The 17,526-nt window shown below is 37.5% G+C and overlaps 1 protein-coding gene across 1 annotated transcript in view; it reads right to left on the bottom strand.

Annotated features, from left to right (window-relative positions):
- LOC125438397 (lipase member M-like) overlaps positions 1-15,182 on the bottom strand; it is a 31,289-nt gene extending 16,107 nt beyond the window's left edge. The window contains exons 1-5 of the mRNA XM_048506841.1: positions 15,081-15,182; positions 12,537-12,654; positions 11,833-12,031; positions 7,980-8,089; positions 7,342-7,478 (exon numbers count right to left, since the gene is read on the bottom strand). Of these exons, the coding sequence (XP_048362798.1) occupies positions 7,342-7,478; positions 7,980-8,089; positions 11,833-12,031; positions 12,537-12,654; positions 15,081-15,182 (666 nt within the window). The remainder of the gene's footprint in view (positions 1-7,341; positions 7,479-7,979; positions 8,090-11,832; positions 12,032-12,536; positions 12,655-15,080) is intronic.
- Between the last annotated feature and the right edge of the window lie 2,344 nt (positions 15,183-17,526).

The following is a 17,526-nucleotide window of genomic DNA, read 5'->3' as shown; positions in this document are numbered from 1 at the left end:
GACAGGAAAATTATGGAATGCAAAAAGCTAGGAATGTTGTTTCAAGCGACAAGTGATAAAAGGAAGAAGGGGGTGGTAATGTATATAAAAGAAAGGTTGGATCCAAGGTTGATTATTGAAGATCAGACAGGAAGATATATAGGGGTGGAGGTAAGATTAAATAACTTAAAAACATTATTAATAGGAATTTATGCACCCAATAAAAACAAATCCCAGTTCTTCAAAGATATACTAAAAGAAGTAACACAATATATGTATGATAATATAATCATAATGGGAGACTTCAACGGAATAGTAAATAATAAGATAGATAGAAAAGGGAAAAGAGACACAACGAGTGGGGTACTACCTCCAGCCTTTTTCGATCTGATGAATATCTTAAATTTGAAAGATGTATGGCGAGAGAAAGAAGGAGACTCGAAAGAGTTTACTTTTTTCTCCAATAGACATGCGAGTCACACTCGCATCCACATGATCTGGGCTACAGAGTTACTGAAACTTAAAACAAAAAGAATAAAAATCCTACCCAGGTTAGTGTCAGACCATAACCCAATCAGCTGGCAGATTGTAAATAAAAAGAATAAAAGTAGAGGATATACCATTAAAAACTGGTTGCTGCAAAATAAGAAAGTATTCGAGATAAATGAAAAAAAATGAAAGAATTCTTCCAGGTAAATAATGGCTCAGTAGAAGATAATAAGATAATTTGGGAGACAAGTAAAGCATTTGCCAGAGGTATATTTATAGAACAGGAAGTAAGAATAAAGAGAGAAAAAGAACAAGAACAAAAGAAAATAATGGAAGAATTGGATAAGTTAGAAAAAGAACTGATTAGGAGACCGGAGAATAAAAAGATTTAAAAAAAGATACAGGATTTAAAACAAAAATTGGACCAGAAATACCAAATTGAGATGGTGAAAGCCTTAAAATTTTTGAAACAGAGAGAATTTGAATGGGGTAACAAACCAGGAAAATGGTTGTCACAAAAATTGAGGAAAGAAAAAGAATCTAGGACAATAACACAAATTAGAGAAAAAAAGGAGATTATAACAGATGAAAATAAAATAGAAAAATCGTTCTTAAAATATTACGAGAAATTATACAAAGAAGGAGGTAAATCGGTACATCAAATAGAACAATATTTAAAGGATACGTTAACTCCAAAGATAAGCTCAGAAGACTTGGAGGAATTAAATAAAAACATAACAGAGGAAGAGATTACAAGTGTTATCAACAACTTACAGGAGGATAAGGCCCCGGGACCGGATGGCCTGACACCAAAATACTATTAAAAAATGAAGGAAACCATATTACCAAATATGACAGAACTGTTTAATGAAGTGCTTGAAGGGAAAGGAATACCAAAGTCATGGGAGGAAGCCTTCATCACCTTGATACCAAAAACCCAACAAGAAGTTCTGGAAGTATCAAACTATAGACCCATATCTCTCCTTAATGTGGACTATAAGGTATTTACAAAAATTCTAGCAGAGAGATTAAAAAAGAAATTTTTGAACGAATACATTGGAGAAGATCAGGTAGGGTTTATGTCAGGGAGGAGTGGTAGAGAGAACATAAGAATAGTACTGGATATGATAGAGTATTTGGGACATAAACCAGGAAAAAAAGCAGCTCTAGTTTTTCTAGACGCTGAAAAAGCCTTTGACAATGTGAGTTGGCAATTTTTGAAAAATGTGTTAGGGAAAATTGGAATAGAAGGAAAATTTAAGAAGGCAATTGAATCACTATATGAAAACCAATGGGCATCGATATTAATAAATGGCAACCCAACAAAACAATTTAGAATAAACAAAGGCACCAGACAAGGTTGCCCTCTATCACCAATATTATTTAATTTACAATTAGAGGTCTTGGGACGTAGAATAAATAAGGACGAAACTTGGAAAGGAATAAAAGTCAAAGATTGTGTATATAAGTATAGGGCTTTCGCAGATGATCTAGTCTTATTTGTGGAGGAACCGGAAAAAAAATTACCAATAATTCAAAATAAGTTAATCGATTTCGGAGAAGTATCAGGATTCAAAGTAAATAAAGAAAAAACAAAAATTTTGCCAAAAAACCTGACAAATACAGAAAAGGAACAACTTCAAAAAGATACAGGATATAAGGTGGAAAAGAAAGTGAAATATTTAGGTATAATACTAGAAAATCAAAATAATGCATTGTATGAAAATTAGATCAAAGTCAGAGTAAATACATCAGGCTCTCTAACAGATGGGTTTAGAGCAGGGAAAGGAGTCAAGCAGGGCTGTTTACTTGCCCCCACCTTATTCAACCTTTATATCAATGACATAATTCCCAAACTGACCGGCCATGAATTTGTTGCCCCCTCGCTAGGAAAACAGAAAATTTCAATTCTGCTATACGCAGATGATATGGTCCTAGTTTCACTTACAAGGAATGGTTTAAGGAGACTCCTATATGGTTTGGGTGAGTATTGCAGAGAGGAGGCCCTCTCCATAAACTATTCCAAAACTAAGGTAATGGTGTTCAAGAAAAGACCAAGAAAATACAGTTGGAACATCCATAATATTCCTATAGAGCAATGCAATAATTTTAAATATTTAGGAGTTACATTCAGTCCTTCACTAAATTGGAATGCCCATTTAGCAGTGGTCAAAGCAGCTGCTCAAAAATCTGTTGGGGCAATAGTGAGATTTTATCATACAAAAGGAGGTCATTTAGTTGATCCAGCCCTAAAAATTTTTAAAATTAAAGTTATACCTATGCTACTCTATGCTATAGAGATTTGGGGATGGAATGTACAAGTCCTACATAAAATAGAAACTATTCAAAACTTCTTCCTTAAGCAATTCTGCTACTTCCCAAAGGAACGGCAGCGGTCCTCCTCAGGGCAGAACTTCGGTTTGCCTTCTATTAAAGCTCGAGCTGAATTGGCAATCTTGAAATACGTTAAAAAGAGTTCACTAAAACCAACTTCGTTTGGGAATCAAAGTTTGCAGATACTACTTAAGGCCTCGGAATTACATAATACCTCCCTAAATAATATATTGCTCAGTTATTCTGTTCCAGATCATTTATTCTCTTCACCAATTTTAAATCCATGACCTTAGGGACTGGATATTCAAAGGGATAACCGTATGGACAGAGATATAATTTTACATTCCAAGTTTGCTCCCTGGTATAGTCACCTTAAAAAGGATCATCACAGAGCCCCCTATCTTGCTGGCATTACTCAGTTTAAGATAAGAACAGCTATGACAGCATTGCGATTTCAAACAATGCCAACAAATTATTTAGAAGGCAGATATGCCAAAATACCAGCTGAACAACGAATTTGTATCTGCAAACAGGAAGTAGAGGATTTACCTCATTATGTTCTGAACTGCCCCCTGTACGCAGAGCCTAGGGCTAAGTTTTTGAATAGTTTTATATCCCTGTCCCAGGTATATTATGACTCAGACAAATTATACCCTCTCCTTGCGGATTTGGATCCCTATATATCCTATAGGGTTGGCCTATTCGCCTTGGCAGCTACAAAGATTCGCTCCAACAATGTAATAAAGCAAATGATCAAACCTAAACTGGTTTAAGTTAGGTGGGAATACAATTCAGACATATTGTAGGGGGGAAAGTGAAAGATTTAGTGTTCAATGATGGATTTTTAGTGAATTTTTTTTCTTTTTTTTCTTACCTGTTGGAATAACAAGTTGGCTCAGAAGTTGTAATGTAACAATATTGTAATACTGTAATGGCCTATGGCTTTCAATAAAATTGATGATGATGATGAAAATAATTATAAAAAAAAATGGGCAGAAATTGAATATGATATAGAAAGATGGAACAAATTAAACCTGTCCTTCCTAGGAAGAATTGCGGTGATAAAAAATAATATCATGCCTAAACTGATGTATATCCTGCAGAATGTACCAGTGATGATGTCTGGAAAAATGATAGAGAAATGGAAAAGAACACTAGTAAAATTTATTTGGAACGGAAAAAGATCAAGAATAAATTACTTAACATTAATAGATGAAAAAGAAAGAGGAGGGTTAAAATTATCGGATATACAGACATACTATGAGGCAAACTTGTTAGTCTGGATTACAGATTGGATTTTTCTAAAAAACCGTAAGACATTAATATTGGAAGGACATGTTTAGTTAAGGGATGGCATGGATATCTATGGCCAGTAGGTGAAGGGAAAGATAATAAAACCTTCCAAAATCATTATATTAGGAAAATATTATGGAATATATGGGTTAAATATAAGAGAAGATTATACCAGAAAATGCCCAGATGGGTTTCAAGGGCGGAAACCCTACAGATAAAAGAGTACAACAAAGATTGGAACTGGCCAACATATGAAAATACATTAAACATAACAAACAGTGGAGCTGAATTAAAAAATAGAGAAGAAATTTACAATAAGGAAGTCATAAGCCACTGGTATACGTACCATCAAATATACAAGACCTTTAAAAAAGATAGAGAAAAATTGGATACTCAAATTAAGAAGAATGAATTTGACGATTTGATTAACAAAGGAAGTAGGAAACTAATTAGCAGAATATATAAATTGTTGTTAAGATTTAGAACAGAACAGAATGAAGTTAAAGAAGTGATGTTAAAATGGTCATTTGACGTAAAAAAAAATATAACGCTAGATGAGTGGGAAAAAATTTGGAGACGTCAAAATAAATTTACTCTATCCACAAGTTTAAAAGAAAACTTTATAAAGGTCTATAATAGGTGGTATTACACGCCAGTACAACTGTCGAGAATGGATTAAAAAAAAGGAGACAAATGTTGGAAATGCAGAAAAAAGAAAGGCTCCTTTATCCATATGTGGTGGAGTTGTAGGCGTATCAAAAATTATTGGAGGAAAATAGCAAGTCAAATGCGAGGGATTTTGAAAACGAAAGTCCACCTAAAGCCAGAAATATTTCTGTTAGGAATGACGAATGATAGGACAATATTAAGAAATGATATTCTTTTCCTTTATATGATAACCGTGGCCAGAATTGAAATTGCAAAGTGCTGGAAAAAGAAAGAAATACCATCTGTGAGGAAATGGGAAGAAAGGATGCAAGAAATAATGGACCTGGATCTATTAACCTGGAGATTGAAAGACAATGTAGAAAGATTTGAAGAAATCTGGAAGCCGTTCAAACAATACTATAAATTGTAATATATAAACATTATGTTGAAATTAGAGTAATTACCGCTATAGGACAGGAGTAAATACAATTCCTGGAAAAAGTGATCTCATGCAAAGTAATTCCATGTTTTGTTTAGTAAATGAGGATGGAAAGAAGAATTTTTTCTTTTGAAATATAAGTGATGTTTAAGTTTACTTTACGTATGAGTAGGGAGAAATATATACAAATATAAAAACATGGAAAGAGAAGGAAGTTTTAACTTGTACTGAAATTAAGTAATAGTTTTGTTGGATTGAAAGTTAATTTGTTGAATGAATTATGTTTTGGACAGTTTTTTGAATTATGTAACACTGTATGTTGTATGTTGTTTTTAAAGTTGTAACTAAAAAATTCTTATAATAAAAATTTATTACATTAAAAAAAAATATTCTAAATAGAATTAAGTGGTCCCTGCAGCTTGACAAGGAGATGACTAAACTTTTTTACTCTCATAGGATGTTAAAACTGAGAGCAACTATTGTTAATACATGCTCTTAGTCATGTTGTCTTGTTTACAATTAATAGATCACTGTGGCACTATAGTCAAACTAATATCTATGTCTTTCTTCAACTTTCCCCCTTGGTTTCATTAGGAATGTTACACTTAGAACTCCATTCAGAGACCTTCAAAAGAGGGATCCCTAAAAATAATTTTAAAAATTATCTTACCCATAAGAAGGCATATAATGAATTTAGTGCTAAGAAAAAGAAAACATATTTTCAGGATAAATGGGCATGTCTACTAAATGCAACAAAATGATTGCAAAACCTTTTGGTGAACAATCTACTGTCATCTGAATATTAAATTGCCCTTAATTTATTCTTTTATTTATCTTCAAACATTGGTGGATTATTATTTTGAAATATTTAATTATTCATCTAGTCCTCAAATGCTAATGAAACTATTGCTTTAGATACCTCAAACTGGCCTCCTGTAAGTTTGCATGAAATGTTTGAATTAATCACAGAGCTAAAATCTGATAAAGTTCCCAGCTTTTATGGGATACCTGCTGAGAAATTGAAAAAACATGTGGAAAGGGTTTTACTGCTTGCCAGTCTGTTTACTCTTATTGACTAAAATGGAATTATTCCAAAATCTTGGTTGAATTCAATAATACTCCCAATTTATAAAAAAGGGCATCCCTGAACTACTGATTAACTTCCGCCCTATTAGCTTCTTATCTATTATAAGTAAAGTCTACTCTAAAAATCTAGAACATCTATTGGATTGGGGGGGGGGGCGGTAAAGAATAGAGTTATTAGCCCAGAACAGATCCGTTTACAAAAGTTATTCTAACCTCAATTGTACTGTTTGGAAGGTTTGTTACAGTAACACATCCCTTTTCAGGAAGCTCTTTGCTCATGTAGTCTGAATACACCTGACTGAATATATCATATAATTTTAGACTGTCCTCTTTTTGAGAATCTTTGAAAAGAATCATCAGTGAACCCTTTACAGCTTAGAGATTCTGTCCACAAGGAATCTGTGATCGACTACTTCCTGAAAGATGGTGATTCTGAAATCACAAGTCTTGTCTCTAGATTTTTAGTAGAATCTTTTAAAGTTGAATCTAAATTTATTTAACAATTGAATTTTTATATACTATGTTTATCAAGTATACTATGCTGTATGCTTTTATTGATGTTTTACTGATGTTCTAATGAAATATTGTTGATTGTACTGCTTCTTTATTGGTATGCCAATAAAAGTAAAAACTGATATAGAATGGTCTTTATATGAATGAAAAGCTAAGGTTCCAGGCAGGTATTTTCCCAATGAATAGATGAGTGCAGCTATGATATTGGTGAGTCCAAGGCATTTCTCAGTCTTGTGATCCTGCTTTTCTGGTCTGCTCAGGACTTGACTTTTTTTCCTCTCTTCAGTAAACAATACGAAGTGTAAGTTGTATAGAAGGCCTGGTCTGCGAATGACAGTTTCAAAACCCATATATACAGAACATAACATCAAATGGATGCAGGATTATGGGGGACAGAATACATTCTTAAAATGAAGATGATTAATTTTGTAGTGTCCAAGCATTCAGCTAACTATTCCCCACCACAACTCAGATTATTAATACAGTGTGCCATTGAAAGTCCTATACAATAGTTAAGAGAAAGATTAGACAAATAATGAAAATACAAGTTAAATACCTACTTCTCTGAATCCCTCAGGAATTAGTAGGGTTCCATACAAAATCCCTTTGCTATTTGTAAGAGAATATGCAGGACCCAGAGCTATCATAAGCTTGACTTTTTGAGCAATTTCTGGCATGGTTGAAAAGGCAATGAAACCTGAAACAAGAAAGAATTTCAAAAATGTCAGTAGTAGATTGTAGATATTACTTTTTTACTTTTGGGGGAAGCCCCAACCAGATGCGAATAGTGGTGTTGTTATTTTGTTCCTATGATTTTAGATTTTGGTGCCGAATAGCCTCCTGTCTTAAGAAATTTCTTAATTTCTTAATTTCTTAAAAGGGAGTCATTAAGAGATCAGAACATCTGACAGGAGGCAATTACTTCATCATTGCATGATTGAGGCCTAAACATAATTTGTAACTGCTCTCTGCCACCCCAAGTTCTAGTCCTCTTATTGACATAATTAATATGTCATTATTAAATGTCACAAGTCTGTTCTTTTCCTGAATCCTGGCTATATTCTGAGCCTGAAGATAGCATTGAGAATAGAGTCTCCAACTTTAAACATTTTAGACATGTAGCTCAGTCAAACCTATTGTGTTGAGGTGGAATCTCCCTCAAAACAGATTAGAAAAAAACCCATTCATGTTAACTTACCTATTGCAGAACCTTGAGAGAAGCCAATATAATACAACTCTTCTTGCTCAGTTTTCTGTAGGATAAAGCGTATTGCTGCTGGAATATCATATATCCCCATTTCATGAAAACTAAAACACAAAGATAAAACACCACAAATTAATTTAAATTAAGGGGTTGGTTTTAACACCATTTTTAAGTCTAGAAACTGTTAGTTCTCTGTGATCTGTCTTCATAGGGGTTGTCAGGAATGCTGCTATGGCAGGAGACTCCCTTCTGACAACGCTTGTTGCTCACCATTGCATGGAGTGGTGGCTGAAGAATTACAGAAATTATATCATATTGCTCAAGGAATGTCCATGAACTCCATGGTAAATATTTCTTCCCTGGAAATGATGTCATGGCACATGCAACACTGGTACCCCCACATCCCAGCCCTCAAGCTCCCGGTACAGCCTGGCAATCCTAGTTTTTTAAATCTATGTTTTTATGCTGAATTAGGCCTCTGTAGATGTTTGGTATTAATTCTTTTTAATTCTTTGTTTTTATTAATTTTATTTTGAAACCTATGAAAGTTTCTAAAGAGGCAGAATAAAAATGTTCTAAATAAATAAATAAATAAATAAAATTATAGTATGCCTGCCTTAACACAAAGACATAATTAGCTCATTGAACATAACATAGAACATGTGCGGTTTAACGTTTGAAGAAAAAGATTTGTTCTTTGTTCAGAAATTCTCTCTTTATTTTAATTTATTATTTCAATGGGGATATTAGGCTGTCAGTAGAATACTGCCTGTATTTTAAAAAGAACTTTTCATGATTCAAAATATTAATTTTAAAGTTTATATTTGCTTATAATTACATCCCCCTATTCCATTCTCAGAAGGCAACAAATTCTCAAGATCGTTTTAGAAAAAAACTGTACTCAAACACTTTTAAGGAGTAAAACACTACAAAGAGATCGCATGCCTTACATTAACGAGTGAAAAGAGAGTATAATGAAGCCAAGCCCTGAGGAGAAAGGCACCATCCAATTTTCCAATTTGACACAAAGGCAGAAAACTCATCTGAAGAAACACAGCCCAACTCACATTTAACATGTGACCCAGTATTCACCTTAAAAATAGAGTGAGAGGATCAATTTATCTTGTGTGCATAACATCAGCAAGAGGAGATACAACATTCCCTTGCTTCCACCCCACATGCTATCACTAGGAGAAAAAGGGCTTGGATAACTGCCATCAGTCTCACTGACAGTTCCAAGTGAATCACTGCAGATATGAGGAGCTGGCAGTAAAAAAAAATCAAGCTACCCCTCATGAAGGAATGCTGGGGAATGATGAAGCCCCTTCCACTGCTGTGCAGCTCATGGGAGACAATTTGTCCTCCACAAATACTATTTTAAGCTGAGTTCCAGTTCATACATTAAATGTAAGTTGGTAGGAGTTTCCCCAACTCACATTTAATGTATCATCTAATCAGATCCTAAGCAGGAAACTGATTTCTTCAAGTCAGGGGCGTACCTAGGCAACTGGCCTGGGACAAACTCGGAGTTTACCGGGCCTGGCGAGGGCCACCCTCCCCACCATGACCAATTTGGGCATTTAAAGCTATTTTGGTGTTTTTTTTTTTTTTTCGCCTGCAGGGGAGCGCGATGGTGCTGCTGCACTGATGATTTCAGGGTACCATCCAGAGATCAACGATGATACCACCCAAATTTGTGATGCTTGGTTCAGGGGAAGCAAAGGCGGGACCCTCAGCAAAAGCCCCCCATCCCATTGTTTTCAATGGGAGCTAACCTGAGATGGGGCACCCATTTGAGGGACAATAACTTTGGTCCTCCTGAACATAACTTCACCAAACTTGGGTGGCATCATAAGAATAGTTAACAGATGATACCCTGAAATTTTGGTGTCACTAGCTGCAAAATACATGCCTTCCAGGCACCCCAAAAAAATTTGCCCAAGATTCTTTGTTTTGCAGTGACTTTGCTCCACTGCAGCTAATGAGGAATTTCTGAGGCAGGTTGCACATTTTGAAGATAGAGGCAACTTTATTAAGGTGGCTCCAGGAGGGCATCCTGCTAATTGCATCTAGCTTAGAGACCTTTGCTTCTGTCCACTGTATGGCCCCCAAAGGCTTATTTCGTTTCCGCCCCGCACATGAAGCCTGCCAGATACTCCTTCAGAACTCTCACTTCCACCCACTCTTTCAAAAGCCAAAGCTCACCGCTTGACAGCACATCGTGGGCCTCTTGAGCCACCTTGGAAAGTCTGGCTACTTTGTCTTCAAAATGGGAAACATTGCCATTAATATCCCAGAATCCGCCCGCCATCGCTTTCCTTCAAAGACATGATGTGTAGATAGCCTTGTGGTGGGAAAATTATATTTTTCCCACCATAGACTTCACGCAGCTCAGCTGGTTTGTAGGAGGCACTGTGGTAGTGTTTTTCTCAAGGGAGACTTGGGGTTATGTGAATCTCTTCGGAAGGAACCAGCCAACTTTGCTAAAGTTTGCTCAGATGGGTTTAATGCTGTGGGCATCAGGTTCACCTTCAACCTCGGTGCCCACAGCATTTTTCCCTCTCTTCCACACACATTTTAGCATATGGCTGGTTCCTTTCAGGAGACCACACCAGCAGCCCTACAGGAAATGCCCCACCTGCATACAACATCCCCACCACAGTGCCTCCTGTTGAAACTCTACCACAGAGCCATCTGGGCATAACAGATAGCCCCTTGTCATTGGTCTATGGTGGGGAAAGTAATTTTCCCCACCACAGAACTTCTTGCTGAAGAGCCTGGAGCACCCTGGGAATTTCTGAGTGGTGGGGAGCAGTGGGTTGCACATTTTGAAGATAGAGGGCGCTAGATCTTTTCTCAAGGTATTCCAAGAGGCCTTTTGAGTAATAAAGCATCCAAGCCAGAGCTTTGCTTTTGGGGTGGGTGGGGCGCTTAGAAGTTCTGAGAACCACCCAGCAGGCTTCATGCAGGAGCCGGGAACAAAATAAGCCTTTGGGGCCCATACACTGACAGAAGCAAAGGTCTCTAAGCCTGATGCAATTAGCAGGATGCCCTCCTGGAGCCACCTTTGAAAGTCTGGTGCCTCTATCTTCTCAAAATGTGCAGCCTGCCTCAGAAATTCTCATTAGCTGCAGTGGAGCAAAGTCAATTGCAAAACAAAGAATCTTGGGCAATTTTTTTTGGGGTGCCTTGAAGGATGTATTTTGTTAGCTAGCGACACCAAATTTCAGGGTATCATCTGTTAACTATTCTTATGATGCCACCCAAGTTTGGTGAAGTATAGTTCAGAGGACCAGTTATTGTCCCTCAAAATGGGTAGCCCCCATCTCAGGTTAGTTCCCATTGAAAACAATGGGATGGGGGCACCCCTTTGGGGTCCATAACTTTGCTTCCCTGAACCAAACATCACCAAATTTGGGTGGTATCATCAGACAGTCTCTGGGTGGTACTCCCGAAATTTTGGTGCCGCTAGGCCTTAGTAAAAATGCGCCCTGCAGGCCGGAACGTGAAAAACACTTTAAAATGTAAAAAAACATACAACGACTCCTTGAATGTTGGCGCCCCCCGTGACTAAATATGCCTGGGACAAGTGGGTACCCCATGTCCCTAGGTAGGAACGCCACTGCTTCAAGTCCAGATGACCATGAACAAAATCAATTCTGAACACTCAAGACCTATGAAACAGTTATCAATGGTCTTTAAGACACATTACCATTCATTCAGACATGTAGGACAGACTAAACCACAAACCAAAATCATAGGATAGCTATAAGTGTGCTTCAGCAACAAAATCCAGGACAAAATCTCCATTTGCCCAGCAATATTACATACTGTCTCCTGAACATACCTGAAATCCCAAAATTCTTCCTGGTCAATTGAAAGTGTCTGATGTCTTCTAGACCAGGTTGTACCTCTAGTATTTAGTATCCAGACATCATAACCAGCATCTACCAGGACAAATCCCAAACTATTGCTGGGAAGATTTGCCAGCCAAAATCTACCTTCCATCATCACACCATGTACAAGTAAGACAACTGGCTTAGGCCCTGGGAAGGAAATTACATAATCAGAGAACATCCAAAGTATATTTCTGTTTACTAATCATAAGCATCAAAATGTGATGCTTTTCATACAGTCATCACTTTTCTTGGAAGGAAGGTAACCATTCTGTAGAATTCTGTAGAATCACCGATATGATAATGGCATTCACAAATTAGTGGGTTGGGATTTTCCAAAATAAACTGGATTGAAGCAGTAGCTTTGAATGAGCCTTCTTCCTATTTTCTGGTGTCTTCTGAATAAAGTAGATTTTGCCAACCCCTTCTCTTTCACTCTTCAATTTTTATGGCCACATATAACCTCAGTTACCAGGTCAGATGCAAAGAGAAAGATCAAACCCTTGTTTGAGAACTCAGACAAAATGGGAAACAAGGAATCAGGACAGTACATTAAGTTCAGGGTTATCTACCAATCAACCCAATATAAGCATATTGAGAAATGGAGGATTTTTCCCTCAAATAATTGTGCTAAATGCTAGGATTGCAAAAATACCATTCTTCTCTGGAGCATGCATTCCATAAGGAATTCTGTTTATTTGCAAATAATAACCATCATCTGTCAAGATTTCATATTCTTCATTGTGGTATCCCCAGTGTTCGATGATTTCACCCTGCAAGAGAAAAATAAGCCCATGGCAAAATTATTCCTCCAGCTGTCCGGGTCCTGCAGGATCTTGGTGAATTCCGCAGGGCTTGCAAGACTGAGTTGTTCCACTGGGCCTTTGGAGTGACCAGCCGCTGAGAGTGGTGCCCCTTTCTGCTCTTCTGCCCTTTACATCTGGGTAACCCTCCTATGGAGGAGTCTAGCCATTCCCCCCTTTTTGGGGAGGGTTTGAAAAATGGGTTTGCTGGATACCTTTTCTTGTATTAATCGCTGTTTTAATGGAATTTTAGTAAGTCTTAATGATTACTTAAATGGATGGAGCCTATGTAATTTGTTGTTGTGTGTTTGTATGGTTTGCTCCCCTATCTAATATTGCATTGATTTTATGTTGTACACCACCCGGAGCCCCTTGGGGATAGGGCGGTATAGAAATATAAACAAACAAACAAACAAACAAATAAATAAAAATTATTGTACAAGTACCTTGGGAGCAGCAGTGGCGCAGTGGTTAAGAGCAGGTGTACTCTAATCTGGAGGAACCGGGTTTGATTCCCCAGATAAGCTGTGAAGGCTTATCTGGGGAATTCAGATTAGCATGCACACTCCAACACATGTCATCTGGGTGACCTTCAGGTAGTCACAGTTCTTCTGAACTCTCTTAGCCCCACCTACTTCACAGGATTTTTATTGTGAGGGGGGAAAGGAAAGGAGTTTATGAACCCCTTTGAGTCTCCTTATACTAGAGAAAGGGGGGATATAAATCCAACACTTCTTCTTCTCCCCCCCCCCAAAGCAATTTAAAGACAACTGAAAAGCAGATCCCAACTCATGCCAAATTTGGGGGGGGGGCATGATTTGGGATGCTTTGGCACCACTACCATGTTAAAAAGAATTGGGGGAATCCCCCAGGCTCTGGGGAGGGCAAAAGCTGGGCTGCAGGGAGCCAGGAGCCAAGAGGTGGGGTGGGGTGGGGCCATGCCCCCCAAGCCCCACTTCCGAGTGTGAGGGGGCACTCAGAGAAGGAGTTGTCTCCAGGCACCATTTCCCCCCAATATGCCTCTGCTGGGCTTTGCAGCTGGCCACCTCCAGCTCCACGTGGGGATTAGAGGCTGCACCCACAAACCAGCATGGTTTTCATAGCTCCAATCAGGGCTTAGAGCCAAACACTGCAATCCTGTAGTCAAGGGAAGTGGGAGCAGATGGGGAAAGGGAAATGGAGCCCAGTAAAATTCAGTTTTGGGTTTAATATTTTATACCCCTTAGCATAGTTTGGGGCAGGAGCAAGTAAACTACTCTTCCTAGATTTTCTGGGTTTCCACACTGGGATCGCTGGGTTGAGCTGATTAATAGCTCATGTATTGTTTTCTAAGTACCGGGATATTAGAGCCAATTGTCTTTTGATTAAATCGGGGTAGCCTTGAATGGCTTATGCAGAGTTTCTTTTGAGAGTCTTTGCCTAGGTATTCAGATTTGGCTGAGGTGTGTGTTATCAGGAAAGGATTGATTGTTAAGGAGATATGTATTATCGAAGGCTTTCACGGTCGGAATCACTGGGGTGCTGTGTGGTTTCTGGGCTGTATGACCGTGTTCTAGCAGCATTCTCTCCTGACGTTTCGCCTGCATCTGTGGCTGGCATGTTCAGAGGATCCTCTGAAGATGCCAGCCACAGATGCAGGTGAAACGTCGGGAGAAAATGCTGCTAGAACACGGCCATACAGCCCGGAAACCACACAGCACCCCTATTAAGGAGATAGTTTCTAAAGGCAGGAAGATGCAAAAATCTGGTATCAGGGTGTTCTCTAGGTCCTTTGTGTTGCAGCAATCTTGGCATGGTGTGGTAATCAAGATGCATGTCCATGAGGCTTCCAGCCTCTGTTAACTGGAGCAACTCATTCAGTGATTTAATCTTGCAAACAGACCTTTTTGCACTTGGCCTGTTTTTGGTTTCAGGACACTATGCTACACACACATGGTTGCTGATATTTGCCAATATATATATATATTGGATTTAATATGATTTATGATATATTGGATTTAATATGAATAATGGATTTAATATGATTTTTCTACCTCATACTATATATATATATATATATATATATATATATATATATATATATATATATATATATATATATATATATATATATATATATATATATATATATATATATATTATATGAATAATACAATATATATACAATATATATACAATATATATACAATATTGTATACAATATATACAATATATATATATTGTATGAAGTAGAAAAATCATATTAAGTCCATTATTCCATTATTCAATTAAGTCCATTATTCCATTAGGCAGGGTATGAAGGGTTGGGCAACATGACTCAAACCAGGACATTGCAAATAGCTTTTTATAACTAATAAAGATTACAGTGGTTTCCAAATGCAAAATGAGCAACTTACAACAGTCATGAATTCTTGAGGATTCAGATGTCTGTGAATTGTGGCTTCTTCTGCATTTATAGCTTGTTGGATTAAGCACACTGATGCTATATACAGCCACATGTTTGACCTGTATAAAAAATGCCAGTCGTTTTAAAAAAGCTATACTGCCTAGCTTTTGAAAATAATACATGGTGGAATGTTTGAATGGAAGAGGCATTCACAGCAAATTATGTTGTGGGTCCGATTGTCTCAGCCCCACTGAACTTCAAATGAGGCTTGAGATGTAACTGGTTATCTGCAAATCTATACCGCCCTATCTATTCAGACAACAAGAGTGAGTGGGGGTGGATTTATTCAGCTGCATCCTCACACTTAGAGCATTTTCCCTGCAGCTGATCCACCCACTCTTCTTAAGGGCAACACAGGATTAGTTGGTTATTACGGGCTGAGCAGGAATTTTGGAAGGGTTTGCCAAAATGGGTAAGTGAAAAGTCTCTTTTCACTTGCTCTGTGCTGTCTTTGTGGGTAGGGCTTTTTTCCTCATTAAATGGCCCTGGTTGTAAAGCTGCTTAGACCACAACCAGTTTGACAGACCTAGGGAACGCTGCTAAGAATGGGTAGGATTAATCAACAAGCACCCTGAGGTATCTGGTGTGATTTGGGGAGTTTTCAGAACACGCCATCAGATGCCTTGCAGCACAGTGAGCAGTGAAGGAATGTCCTTGTTGCTGAGTGGCATCTTTTGAACCTGATAGAAGCCTTGTGGCAGTTCAGGGGAGAGTGACGAAGCTTGGCACCTCTCTGAACATACAAATGGTGCAGATGGTAGTAAACAGGGCTGGCTTTACTTTTCTCATTTTTGCTCCTTCAGATCATTCTATTTGGCAGGAAGAGATGAAAAATATAGCAACAACAATTGGTAGTATGAGAATCTATCATAGGGGTTGGGGATAAGAGACGCTCCCCCTTCATATGTAAATAGGCTTTCTTCTAGTATGGCAATATTTACAGTCTCAGAAAATGGGAATTTCAGTGGAGCTTCAGATCAGGTAATTAACAAATTTAATGTGATAAAATAAATACAGTTATATTGTTACTAATGGTAATAACACTGTTGAATAACAACATTATTATTTTAGTCAGCAAGTGCAGAATAATGTGCTTCCAATCCACTTTCACAACAGGCAAGACAAAAATGGACAAAAATTGACTTTTTGTGCATTCTCAACATAAATCATGTTGAGAATGCAAGTCTAGGTTTTTAGAACAGATTTCTGCTCAAGAATGTAAAACTTTCCAAAGTTTGTTTACCAGCATTATAATAACCAATTCTTCCTTAAGTAGTATATGTACTGTCGAAGGCTTTCAGGGCTGGAATCACTAGAGTGTTGTGGGTTTTCCGGGTTGTATGGCCGCAAGTTGCTTTACTACCATCAGATCCTCTGAAGATGCCAGCCACAGATGTAGGTGAAACATCAGGAGAAAATGCTACTGGGAAACGGCCATATAACCCAGAAAACCCACAACACCCTAGTATATTATTCTTTTAAATTAAGCAATATATAAGTCACTGTGTTTTTATTACAAACAACATACATTTTTAGTCATTTCGCTATGGATGTTCCTTACACAAAAACTAGCAAATATGCACTAGTTGAAATTTTAAACATCGATTATCAGGCTTTCGTACAGCAGTCTCCACCCTACACATCCAGTGCCAAATTTAGATGAAGAGAGGTGCTAGGCCCTCCTAATCCCCCACCCTCACAACTAGAGGAAGATGGGAACATGTTTTAAACAAATTATTTATTATTTTATTATTATCAGTATTATCCTGAAATGGAGTACAAGGAAAATTATTCATGGATTGTTTGGAGACTACAGTGTATTATGTGCATGAAAGAACTATGAGAGTGCCAAAAATACAGGTCTCGTGATTCCCACATACCAGTTTTGGGTAGTCAAAGAAAAACCCTTCCCTTTTTATAGCACTAAACTAATTGGTTTCCATCCAGTCATTCCTGAATTGTCCCTAAATTTTGTTGACACAGTCATGTTAGGACTGAATTAACATCTCTTGGGACTTGAGAGATTTAAATCCAATGTTAATATTTGCCATTTATCTTTAAATAGCCAAATTTCCTAAAAGTTTGACAGTTGTTCTAAAGACACAATTTCTTTGGGACCTAAATCACTTCCATTAAGGAAACAACTCTAAAGATAAAAAAATTCCATTACTGAATCTTGGGATAATAGTGCTCTTAAAATTGTTTTAGAAAATTAACAGTGAGATGATTGGGTCAGTCTCCGAATAAGAACATTGTACAGGAAGCTTTTTAGAAAACTAGCCATAATTGGTTCAATTCACAGAAAGTTAAGTAAGCTTCAACTTCACATTGCCCAAAAATCTTGATAGGGTACAAATTCTTATTTCAGAGATTAGCTGTTGTTTACTCAGTAACAT

This window comes from Sphaerodactylus townsendi, linkage group LG08 (genome assembly GCF_021028975.2).
Source record: "Sphaerodactylus townsendi isolate TG3544 linkage group LG08, MPM_Stown_v2.3, whole genome shotgun sequence".
NCBI lineage: Eukaryota > Metazoa > Chordata > Lepidosauria > Squamata > Sphaerodactylidae > Sphaerodactylus > Sphaerodactylus townsendi.
Note: the sequence above shows the minus strand (reverse complement) of the source record. Positions and strands in the feature narration are given on the sequence as shown.